Raw genomic sequence first — 12,615 nt, forward strand, 5'->3', positions numbered from 1 at the left:
AAAGTTAATTTAAGTTGTAACTTGTAAAAATATTTCACAATATTTTTCACAATATTGATCATATAAATGCAGTCTTGGGGAGAATAAGAGACTTCTTTCAAAAATGTTTTAAACTTCAAACTTTTGTACAGTATTGTATGGTTTATTCACTTAGACCATTTGACCAATTAATAAATCTAAATTAATTTGATTTAAAATGTGTGGGTTTTTTTAGTATTTATTTTGACCAGAAAAGAAGAAAGATCTTTAAATGTGGTCATTTAAAAGAAAAATCTGATGTACACTTTTTAGGGCACTGCTGAAAGGCTGATGCAGCACTTAGTGGAGGATCATTCAGTTGTCGACCCTACATATATTGAGGACTTCCTGTTGACCTATCGTACCTTCCTGCCCAGTCCTCTGATTTTAGGACAGAGACTTCTAGACTGGTTTAATGACCCCAGTTTACGGGACAAGGTAGCGTGACTGAATCAACCTTTTCTAAAGAAACCCACATTAAGCGTCAGTTGGACGGGACTCACAGTTCTTCCCTCTCTCCTTTAATCAGGTAACCCGAGTTGTGTTGTTATGGGTTAACAACCACTTCAGTGACTTTGAAGGAGATCCTGATATGACCAGTTTTTTGGAGGAATTTCAGAGCAATCTGGAAAGAGAGGTATAAACAGCATGCAAGCATTACTTTAATGCATATTTAAAATATTTGTCATTCATCACTTTATCAGACTAGCATCTTTATTAACTTCCTCTATTTATCCAAACAGAAAATGACAGGTCAGTTGCGGTTGCTCAACATAGCTTGTGCAGCTAAAGCCAAACCCAGAGTGATTACTATAAATAGGCCTGCTCGAGAGATGCCCCTCCCCTTCACACTGATTGGAGGAGCTGAACGAGGAACGCGCCTCTTTATCAGCAGCGTGGAAGTTGGTAGCAAAGCAGAGGAAGCTGGGCTTAAACGTGGAGATCAGGTGACACCTTTCAAACCTCTGTATAAAGCAGTGTTAAAGGGATAGTTCAACCAAAAATGAAAATTTGATGTTTTATCTGCTTACCCCCAGGGCATCCAAGATGTAGGTGACTTTGTTTCTTCAGTAGAACACAAACGAAGATTTTTAACACAATCCGTTGCAGTCTGTCAGTCATATAATGGAAGTGGATGGAAATTACGGCTTTGAGAGTCAAAAAAACATACACAAACAAAACCAAATTAAACCCTGCGGCTCGTGACATCACTTCCATTATAAGACTGACAGACTGCATCGGTTTGAGTTAAAAATCTTCGTTTGTGTTCTACTGAAGAAACAAAGTCACCTACATCTTGGATGCCCTGGGGGTAAGCAGATAAACATCAAATTTTCATTTTTGGGTGAACTATCCCTTTAAGACACTGAAGCATGATCTTTACACATATTTTTTCTTTCTTTTTGTCTTATCTAATCTTTTTCACACTCGTGCAGATATTGGAGGTGAACGGGCAGACGTTTGAGAATGTGCAGATGTCCAAGGCAACTGAAATTCTCAAAAACAATACACAGCTCTGTATGAGTGTCAAAACCAACCTCCTGGGTGAGATTCCTACCTGGAAACACCTTCCAATACAAACAGGCTGTTGATAAATATCAAATTTTTTTCTTATCTTTTACTCACTTTCACTCTTCTCAGTCTTCAAGGAGCTGGTGGCCAGGGTGGCAGAGGAAAGGAAAAACGGTGTTCCTCATCTTCCAAAGATTGGTGACGGAAAGAAAAATAGCCGTTATTCTGTACCTGAACTTGGGGCTGGTTCGGATGTAATAGGTCAAGAAAAGGTCAGCAAGAAGGTCAAAGCACATACTGTGGGCGGCCGAAATAAACTCATGAAGATTCTAGACAAGACACGCATGAGCATCCTACCTCAAAAACCTTACAGGTATACAAGCACACAAACTCTTCTTCTGACACTATTGCTGACTTTAAGAATCCTGAAAGAGAAAGAACATCAGTACGAATCTTGTCATCTTAGTGATATTTTCATAAACAGAAGGGCATTATTTCACATCCACTGCTTTTGACGTATGTGTTAAATTCTGATTGATGTTCACCTCATACCGAGTCATGCTGAGTCATTGTGCTTTTGTTGTATAGTGACCTCGGGTTAGGGCAGACTCAGGATGACAGCATTGTGGGATTAAGACAGAACAAACAGACTCAGCCCACAGTGGCAGTCAGTGGAAATCTCTCATCCAGTAACCCTGACCTGGCCCAAGGCCAACAACGCATCATCGACTACAGTACACAGCCACCAGGTAAATATGCGTACAGAATACTCAATTGCATGCTCAAAAATCTGCATAATATATATAATCAGTACTGTGTGTGTGTGCATATATGTATATGTGTGTATATGTTTGTGTGTGTGAGTGTATATTTATATATACACATAAAACATATATAGTAGGGCTGCACAATTAATCGAATTTCTAATCGCGATTACAATTACGGATGCCACAATTACATAATCGTTCAAAGCAGCAATTAACCGTCAAAGTCGACACAAAAATAATGATTTTGATGTTGAGACATATTTACATAGCACCTTCACAACCTAATAACTGTTTGCTGTTTTTAACATACAATATAATGCTGCACATGACATGGCTATATTCTACATACAGCACCTTCACTATAATTTTCTGCTCATAAATGCATTCCACTCCACTGCTGCTTTTTGTGTTCCCTTCTTTTTGTTATATTTGTGCGATTGTACTAATGATCCCGCTACCCTCTCCTTGCTCACAGCACCTGGATTCACTCGTGAGTATTTGTGCACTGCTGCGGTTCTGCTTGTCTTTTTAGACACCTCTCGTATAGTTCCACTCATCTCTCTAGATAGCTGTTCGTCTTCCTAGATACCCGTCTTGCATAATTGCCTGTCTATCTCTTTCTCAAAGTCTGTAATAAAGTTTTATCTAGTTGACTGTATTTCCTTCTCTCTGTTCTGCTGACCTTTTTAGCCGTGCATAGTATCGTTCTTGTACAGATATTATTAATTTTTGCAAACTTGAGTCAGTGGCAACATTTTCACTTTGATGGCATCACCATGGATAATCTGTCACTTGTTGATAAAAAAAAAAAAAAAGACTTATGGGAAATTCTCATTTTCGTGAAAGTAAGATGTAGCAGCACTGTTGCCATGTTTTTGCCAATAGACTGTGTTTTGCCAGTTGTCTGGCAAGCCTGACTCATGCTCTGGGTCAAATTAAACACGCCTTAAGGCTGTGGGACTATATACACACTTTATTACATTTTGTTTCTGGTTTATTTCAATGGCCCGTCTGTGTAGATTAATACACTTTGTGCCATTTGCTAAACTTGCCACTGGGCCAAGTCATGTAATTAAATTACCTTTCTTTTTTTCAGACTTTGATGTACTACTCTTACTGCTTTGTCTTTTTATGTACAACTCTCTTTCTGTAGCTTCTGTTCATGCTTCACATTGTCTGAAAGTGTTTCCGAAAGTAAACATTGGTTCTCAATGTTTTCAGTTAAGCATTGCAAGCTCTAATGTAATTAATCAAGTAAGTAGTAAAACAAAAATACAAATTAGAATGTTTAAAATAAAAAATAAAAATCAGTTATATTTAGAAGAATTTAGATAATTTTTTACACACATTTTTTTTAATCTCGACTGTTTACACTAACTGAAACACAATATGAGCGGTTAATTGTAATGCTTTGAGGGGTATACTCATGGTTGTCTGTGATCATCATACCAGAACAGATTTTACTAAATTACCAAGATCACTGTTGGTTAGAGGAATGTCCTACAAGACGTTTGAACAATTGAGTAGCATATTGACACCATAGTAGCCAAAGCTTTTTTGTTTACAGGGGACCAAATGTATTATGTATTATCTACTATGTAAAAATCTGTTATGTGTAAGTATTTTGTCATGACTTCCAATTAACTCCTCAGTTAAAATGCTGAGGGGTGGGCTATATGATCGAAATCCTAACCCTGTAATTTATCAAATTAATTTACCTGTGGCAGTGATGGCACATCACCAAATAGTCATTAGGCTTGTCACTACATTAAATTATTATAAATTGAACAAAACCTTACAGGTTCCATAATCCTTAAAGGAACAGTTCACCCAAAAATAAAAATTGTTATAATATACTCACCCTCATGTCGTTCCAAACCTGTAAAAGTTTCTTATGTTAAACACAAAAGAAGATATTTTGAAGAACCAAACAGTTGATGGTCCCCATTCCATAGTAGGGAAAGAAATACTATGGGGACCATCAACTGTTTGATTACCAGCATTCTTCTTTTATGTTCAACATAAGAAAGAAACTCATACAGGTTTGGAACGACATGAGGGTGAGTAAATGATGATAACATTTTTATTTTTTGGGTGAACTGTCCCTTTAATATCACCACGTAACGAATTATCACTTCCAACCCAAACTTACTGTAAGTATATACGACTTTACCCACTTATATCAGGTAAAGGGATATACTGTTTAGCAAATATAAACTGCTGGACTGTTTATATCATCAGCTAATTTAAACTATATCATTGACCAGCAATAATAAATTGGATATATGTAAAATTGGATAAACCTTAGCGGTGTGATTGTAGTCAGAAAATCTTTTTATTTTAGTATTAACATGTTACTGAAGAACCTGTACTTTTGACAGCTCTACTTTCCAATAAAACTCTGAAAGTTTTGTCTTCTGCAGAAGACATCTCCTCTGATTCTGCTTGATCTGGATCTCCAGTTAACCTCTGTATTTGTTATTAGAGTTCCTTTCATCTCTTTTTCATTTGACTTGTTACATCTTCCTTATAGGCAGCTACCACGTCTGTTTACCTAATATAGTTGTAGAAGTTGCATGTAATCTGTGCTATGCAGGAATGTTTGGATGATTGAGGTTTACATACTACTTCTATGCAGTTGTTTTATGGTTTGTTGATGTTTTTCATCCACAGAATTGCAAGACCAGGTGCTGCGTGTTTTCAAAGCAGACCAACAAAGTCGTTACTTACTGATCAATAGAGACACCACAGCAAGAGAGGCAGCCAATCAGGCGATGCGAGAGTTTGGCTTGACGGCAAGTCCTGAAGCCTATTCGCTCTGTGAGGTGTCAGTCACACAGGAGGGAGTTATCAAACAGAGACGACTACCCGATCAACTCTCTAAACTGGCTGACAGGATACAGCTGAGTGCCAGGTTTGGTCTAGAGCTAAATTGGAGAAGTTAAATTGGCAATTTTGTGGTTTAATTTTATATGTGATGGCTATTTTTTCTGCTTGCTTTGCCAGGTACTACCTGAAAAGCAACATGGAGACAGAGACGCTGTGTTCGGATGTGGAAGCACAGGAGATGCAGCGAGAGTCTGTGGTCCCTTTGTTGTCCTTGAGCTCCATGGAGATAGCCAATCAGCTGTCAGCACGAAACTATCTGCTCTTCTCCAGCATTGAACCAACGGATTACATCAGTGACCTCTTCAAGCTTCACCCACATGAGCCTCCTACCAACCTGCGCAACTTTGAGGCTCTTGTAAACATGGAGACCTTCTGGGTCGCCACAGAGATAGTACAAGAAACCAACCTGGCCAAAAAAATGAAGATCATCAAGCACTTTATAAAGATTGCCCTTCACTGCCGTGACTGCAAGAACTTCAACTCCATGTTCGCCATAATCAGGTAGTGTTTATGTGCCGTCTTTTTAAATGTGTTTCCATGCTTCTTACCATACAAACATGTCAATGTGCTTTTGTTCCTTGCAAAATTTTGTTAAGTTTGTTCCTGCTAATGCTAGGAGTAGTCCGTCTTCTCTCCACTATGCGATGTCTTAAGTGTTTCTGTGTATCTTTTGCAGTGGGTTCAATCTAGCACCCGTCGCTCGGTTGAGATCTACATGGGAACGGTTGCCTGGAAAATATGAGAAGCTTCTAGCAGAATTACAGGACGTTTTTGACCCTTCTCGTAATATGGCCAAATACCGCAACCTCCTCAACAAACACAACCTGCAGCCACCGGTCATCCCTCTGTTTCCTGTCATTAAGAAAGACCTCACCTTCCTCCATGAGGGTAACTTACACCTTTCTCTTCCTGTTGCCCAATAATTTGGAATTTGGTTTGAAAATGAAGTATGATTCTATCAAACACGTGTGCTTATAGGCAACAACTCCAAGGTGGACGGTCTGGTGAATTTTGAGAAGTTGAGGATGATTGCGCGAGAGATCAGACACGTGGTTCGAATGGCTTCCATCACCATGGACCCTGCATTGCTTTTTAAGATTAGGTACACTCACTTACAAAGTGTACACTTATTCAGCCATGATTTTTCATACAAACACATGGCATCAATAAAACCTTGAGATAAAAGCAAAATTACAAAAGCACACTAGCTGTTTTTCGAAACTTACTGAGCAGCACAGGAAATGCAACCTTATTAGTGACCGATTTAAAATGCACTACATGGGCAAGTGCATGCCACACAAATAGTGCTCCATACAAGAGACTCGATATAAAGCACAAACATAGGGTAAAATAATCTTTTCACCGTATCCCACATTTTTTATGAAAAATAATTATTTTTTTGCCTTGTCCAACATTTTGAATGAATTTTCCATTTGTGGCAAAGCGTTCTGGGTTTGCTGTTTGCAGCAAAATTAAGATACATATCTGTGATGCCTTAAGATGTTTCCTATGTAGGCAGCTCACTAGGGATTGGAACCGAGCTAGTCTCTTGCACAATGTGGCATATATCCCATGCTGATAGTTTCTGCTCACGTTCATTTGTGTGCTTGGTGTCTTACTGGACTTCTTGTTTTTGGGCCTTTGCTCTGTGGGCTTCACTGTCTAAGCACTAGTGTCTTATGCCTCCTTTTACTCAATCTCTTAATCTTCTTGTTCTTTGACTCTTCATGGCACTCTGTTGTAGGAAGAAAAAGTGGAGAAGTCTCGGGTAAGTGGGACTACTACTGTCTTTCTCTTTTTCACTTTCTGTCACCTGTAATTTTTTGCTGCGTGATACTAAACCACACTAACACTTCCCTCAGTAGACTAGCTTGTTTTAATTGTGCTGCGTATGTAAAATCTCATCTTTGACTTCCTTCTCCTGAATGCTCATTGTCATTCTCTAGAAAGGCATGCATTTTTATGAGTGTTTTCAATGATGATTTATATAGTTGTATAAAAGTATTTGTGTTGCTTAAGTAGGAATGGGCATTGAGTAATATTGTAGTGGAGTGCTCTAATGTAAATGTACTTCTTTTTTTATTTACTCATGTTACATCATCAATACCAGTTTAAAATGTTTTTCTTTAAAAAAAAATATTATATACATCAATGTAAACATGATGATTAAAAAAAAATAATTACCCACCTGCAGCTTATATAGTTTATATATAAAAGGAGATATTAAAAAAAATAATACCTGCCAGCACAGTGGTTGCAGGGACAGTTGTTTTAAAAATATTACTAAATAGTTTTAGTTCTGTTTTTTTATTTATTTCCAGTTAGTACTGGTTAGTTAGCGCAAAATAAAACCATTTAAAAATAATTTGATTGGTATTTTAATAGTTGACTGCTTAGTTGCAGAATGAGTACCTGATTACTCATGCACATCCCTACTTTCTAGTCATGTAAATATTTCATTAACCTGTAGTTTTCTAAAATAGTCACTTATCTCATTTATTTTCTTTGTGCATGTTAAAAATGGTCATGTTAATTCCCCAGCAAAATTCTCTGGCTGATTTATCTAGTTGTCTTGCTAACTTCTGCTGTTGATTTGACGTGTTCAGTAATGACATTTTGCATTAACATTTATTGTGTCTTTTGTTCTAATGCGTGTAGGTCTCTAAGTCAGGTGAGCAGCTCTTCTCTCTCTGACATTGGAACGATGGGTGGGAAGAGGAAGGGGAGGCGGAGCTCTTTTCTCAGCACTAAGAAACTCTATGAGGTGGAGATGATGAGCAGACGCGTGCGGCAGTATCTGGACACGCAAACACACGAGAGTGATGAGGAGAAGCTCCACGACCTTTCTTTGCAGTGTGAGCCTGCCCACTGTTCCAGTGAGTTGCACACACATTTTTAGAAAACTATCACCTTGCTTTTTTGAGTTTTGATTATTGAGAACGAGATAAAAATGAATTGATGATCAAAAGTTAGTTGTCTTCTTTTATGTTCTCAATTGTCATCTTAGAATAATGCATGTTGTTGTAATTATTATTGTTGTTGTTGTTGCTATGTTTTAAGTTATAAATTAAAATATATGTATTATAAATAAGTAATTTAATGTAAAATGTGATAAAATTGCATAGTAAAAAAAATGTATGTGTGTGCTTGTTATTTCAGTTCTGAAGAACTCAGGTGAGAGGAGACGAGTGGATGCATCTCCTGTCAGTCAAAGAAGCTCCACTCCACAGCAGACTAATGGAAATCATGGTCGCAAGAAATCACTTGGCAAAGAGCTACCACCATTTGGTAAGAGCTTTCTCTTGTTTTACTTCAACAAATGATCTGAATTCTGGTGTCATTCGAGCGTCCTCTGCTGGTGACTTGTAAGTCTTGTTTGCAGTGAGATGAGGTTTTTGTGTCTGTAGGTGCCCAGTCTCCTCAGTCTCTTCATAAGATTTTGTCTCTCTCAGAAGAGGGCCGGGACAGACAACGAAAGCTGCCTGAGGACAGCCAGTCAAATGATTCATCTCTACTCTCCTCTACGCATACCTCACCTCACAGCACACCAAGAAAAGGTATGTATTGAATCAGTTTAAGAATATTGGTTTGCCCTATATTTTGCAGTGTTCTGTTCTACATGTTTTTTATGTATTTCATATAATAACTAGGTACTAAAGCTGAACATAACCTTGAACCATTTTAAGTCTTAAGTATTTCCCTTATGTTACCCAGTAATTTCTTAAGTACAGTGTAGTGCACATGCTGCACAATAAGGTAACACTTCATTTTAAGGTGTCCTTGTTACACGTTACATGTACTTACTGTTATAATAACAATAAATTATGCATAATTACATGCAAGTAATCCTAACCATATAGAAAGTACATGCAGTTAATTAATGAGTTTTTGATGCAGCGATTGCTGTTGATGTTTTTCTGTTGACTGTTTTAAAGTAACTGCATTATAGTAAAATGCTATAAAATCTATTAGGTTTTTGTTAACTTGGCATATAAAATATGTGATAAGTTATGGCTTTCAGAATTAAAAATACAAAAAATTAAAGCTTTAAAAAAACAGTATGCGCTGATCAAGATTACATGAAATTATTGGAAATTCTGTTTGGAATTGGTTATATAATTTTCATTTTAATTGATTTACTTGATTATCGTATCACACTGAATGTTGCATTATTTAACAAGTTATTGTTAAAGAAATGCATATTTTAATGAATCAGTGTAAGAAATTAATACCTGTTCAAATGTTTTGAATGGGATTTTTTAAAATTGAAAACCAGTTAATTGCGAATCAATTCAAAATGGATTCACATTTCTAAAGAGTAATATATTCTCGGATGTATTTAATTGTTTGGGTATTTATGCTTTCTTTTATAGCCCCACAGTTAGTGGTGAGTGACGCATCAGATCAGCTGAGTTTGTTAAGCTCCTCCTCCTCTGATCTCATCATGGTTGATGACCACACGCATGCTCAAGCCCATACGATTACACACCCACTCAGCACACGCAGAGCTGAACCTGACCAAATAAGCTTGGGGTAAGAGGTTTTATATACATATATGCATACAAGTACCTAAAAAGTTGTCGATCAGTCAATACAATTGGTCTAGTACCTTATTTTTAAAGTCTCTCTATATTTCTTTCTCTCAGATCCTACTCCTTGACTCAGGATCAGTGTGACCGTGCGTCATTGGACGCAGCAGACAGTGGCCGTGGCAGCTGGACGTCCTGCTCCAGTGGTTCCCATGATAACATCCAGAGTATTCCACAGCGTGTGGGTTATTATGACAACCGCAGCTGGGAGACGCTGTCAGAAGGGATGGGACGTAGTCACGTGACCACACCTACCGGTTACTGGGCTGATGAATTGGAAGGAGACACAGGAACGATAAAACGTAGAGGTGGAAAAGACGAAACTCCAAACATAAACAAGAATACTGCGAGTCGGAGGGAGGGACGTTTTAGAGAGCCGCCACCCACACCGCCTGGTTATACTGCTCTGTCATTGGCTGAGGCAGACAGCCACAGTCATGCGCATGGGCGACGCCCACCTGACTACAAAGCGGCTCTGCAGAGGTCTCGATTCCTTAAAAGGTCATGTGATCCTCCTCCACTTCACCCATCCAGTAGATTGCCAGCATACAACTACTGCCAGTCACCACGACGACCACAACCGGATGGTGGGTATTTGATTATGAAGTAAAAAATTTATCCAGTCCAATAAAAGAAAAAAGAAATGAATGTTTAAAATTGTTCAAATCTGCTAGAGATATAATATCAGTTACATTGATACTTTTACCAGTATTCTTACCTTTGTTTAATTCATTGTTTGATAGTCATTCAACTTATTAAATAACAGCCAAGAAAGAAATATGCAGATTAACAATTACACAGTTTATGTCTGATTCATATTTTGAGTTTATTGCTGTAGTTTGTGATGAACAGAAAAAAAAACAAATAAAAAGCAATTCTGCACATTGCTAATTGTAAAATGAAATATGAAAATAATCTGTATTGTTCGTGAGCAGTGTTATTTTAGCATCACTGAGAAACTATTATAGTTTTTATTCATATTTTTAATCTATTTTTTTTATATTTTCCATTTTAGTTTTGTAATTTTCTTTGTCATTTCAATAGTTTTTTTTATGTGTGTCTATATATTTTTGTATGTTTTTATTTATTTATTTATGATTTTTTTTCCCTCAGATAATTGTTTATTTTATTTCAAATAATGAAAATGTTTTTCATAGTTTGTTTCACAATAATATAATATTTTAGTATTTTTACTTTTTTTAATTGTTTGGAAATAATAAGTTAAGGTCTTATTTTGTCTCTTTTCTTTACAGAAAACGAGCAAATATCTGCAGTTTAATCAGACTCTTCGTATCTCTTTCCCTAAGTTGGACAACATTCATATGACAGTTGATATGGAATCGTGGCCGATTTACTGAACTACAGCCCATCATTTCGGACCTTCATGGAGATCACTGTGAAAGAGGACAGGAGCAGATAAAATGTTGGCACTTTTAACATAAGTTCTGCAAAACAAAGACAAGACGGAAGTCACACGGTCTCATTTTAATTATAGCATGATGAGAGGTGTTGCACATGATGCAAGATCAGTGTTACAAGACCATAGAAACAGTATTATATCATTAGAAGTTTTAATATGCAATGTTACTTTAGTATGTCACGTGTTAAAGACACTGTATGTGTGTGTTGTGCTTGTGAGAGGGAGTGTTGAAATCAATCACAGAGGGAGACGTAGTTCTCTTCGGACACTTGAAGACAGAAAGAAAAGACCGAGCAGCTGCCTCTCACAAACCTCAGTAGTCTCAGACATCTTCTCTGTGCTGATATCAGTGTTTTTATGTTACTCATGAGTATATGACCATTTAAACATGCCTTTTCTCATCTGATCATGTTCCCAAAAACTTTCCAAATGTTTCTCACGTTTCTGTTTGAAAATATTTTATGTTTTGTATTTTTATTTAATTTTATCTGTCAGTACCATTGTTTCCGACTATCCGAGTTAATGGCACAAATCATGAATTGTTGCACAGATTTTCAGAAGCAAGAGATTGTGGTCAAGAATATATAAATTATAGTTGTTACATAGATGATAGGTGGTCATAATATGGTCAGTAAATGGTTACAACATTATATTTTACTTAGAATGTCATGAGTTTGTGATAGTTCAAATGTATCGCTTGTGTTTCTACCCAGCCAAATCTATAAGAATCACATGTATTTCTACGTCTTTTACAAAGACAGCTGGCAAAGTCTGTAACTACTTTTGTATTTTTAATACAACTATTGTAAATATTGGTTATATTTTGTTAAAACTTTTAGAGACTTATTCTGTTTATTGGACAATTCAGCTACAAATGACTGAGGAAAAATAAACACTGTAGCAATGAAATCTAATGTCTCATCTCCAACTTTGTTACTTTTGATGCTTTAATGTTGTATACAAAGTATCTTAAAGATGAAAAAGGCAGATCTTTGACATTATTCTGGCAAATAGGTAACTTGCCCAACACTCACGCCATTGGCCTCCATGTTTTCTGATTGGCTAACAAGTGTCTGCGATCAGATTCTTCTCTGCATTTTACAGAGTATATGTTGCGTCATGTATGTAGGACACCTATTTCTTTTGATTCCTGTCAGTTATTGGGGAAATGTTATGCCTGGTAATTGAAATTGAATAGCCTATAATTGGTGATGTCATAAAATGTGACATCACTATGTATGTGACACCCTATCATAAGCTAAAGTAAATAATTTTTTAATGAATAACTACTATTACAATATTATATAGGGGTCAGTAATTTTTTTTTTAAGAAATTGGTATGACAAAGTATTTTTGTAATGTTACAAAAGATTTCTATTTCAAATAAAAGCTGTACTTTTGTACTTTATATATATATATA

The 12,615-nt window shown here is 36.7% G+C and overlaps 1 protein-coding gene across 6 annotated transcripts in view; it reads left to right on the forward strand.

Moving 5' to 3' along the window:
- Window positions 1-12,104, forward strand: part of LOC107745058 (rap guanine nucleotide exchange factor 2-like) — a 45,646-nt gene extending 33,542 nt beyond the window's left edge. For 2 of the 6 annotated variants that reach the window (XM_016558884.1, XM_016558890.1), the window contains 18 exons: window positions 292-456; window positions 548-655; window positions 762-965; window positions 1,455-1,563; window positions 1,660-1,903; window positions 2,119-2,279; window positions 2,773-2,787; window positions 4,971-5,211; window positions 5,304-5,687; window positions 5,863-6,074; window positions 6,165-6,288; window positions 6,931-6,954; window positions 7,845-8,062; window positions 8,346-8,474; window positions 8,594-8,743; window positions 9,560-9,719; window positions 9,833-10,362; window positions 11,029-12,104. In XM_016558884.1, the coding sequence (XP_016414370.1) occupies window positions 292-456; window positions 548-655; window positions 762-965; window positions 1,455-1,563; window positions 1,660-1,903; window positions 2,119-2,279; window positions 2,773-2,787; window positions 4,971-5,211; window positions 5,304-5,687; window positions 5,863-6,074; window positions 6,165-6,288; window positions 6,931-6,954; window positions 7,845-8,062; window positions 8,346-8,474; window positions 8,594-8,743; window positions 9,560-9,719; window positions 9,833-10,362; window positions 11,029-11,054 (3,204 nt within the window). In that variant the 3' untranslated portion in view covers window positions 11,055-12,104. The remainder of the gene's footprint in view (window positions 1-291; window positions 457-547; window positions 656-761; window positions 966-1,454; window positions 1,564-1,659; window positions 1,904-2,118; window positions 2,280-2,772; window positions 2,788-4,970; window positions 5,212-5,303; window positions 5,688-5,862; window positions 6,075-6,164; window positions 6,289-6,930; window positions 6,955-7,844; window positions 8,063-8,345; window positions 8,475-8,593; window positions 8,744-9,559; window positions 9,720-9,832; window positions 10,363-11,028) is intronic. The other 4 variants (XM_016558888.1, XM_016558889.1, XM_016558886.1 and 1 more) reach the window with 4 other exon arrangements.
- The last annotated feature ends 511 nt before the right edge of the window (window positions 12,105-12,615 follow it).

This window comes from Sinocyclocheilus rhinocerous, unplaced genomic scaffold, assembly GCF_001515625.1.
Source record: "Sinocyclocheilus rhinocerous isolate Xijiao unplaced genomic scaffold, SAMN03320098_v1.1 scaffold888, whole genome shotgun sequence".
Lineage (NCBI taxonomy): Eukaryota > Metazoa > Chordata > Actinopteri > Cypriniformes > Cyprinidae > Sinocyclocheilus > Sinocyclocheilus rhinocerous.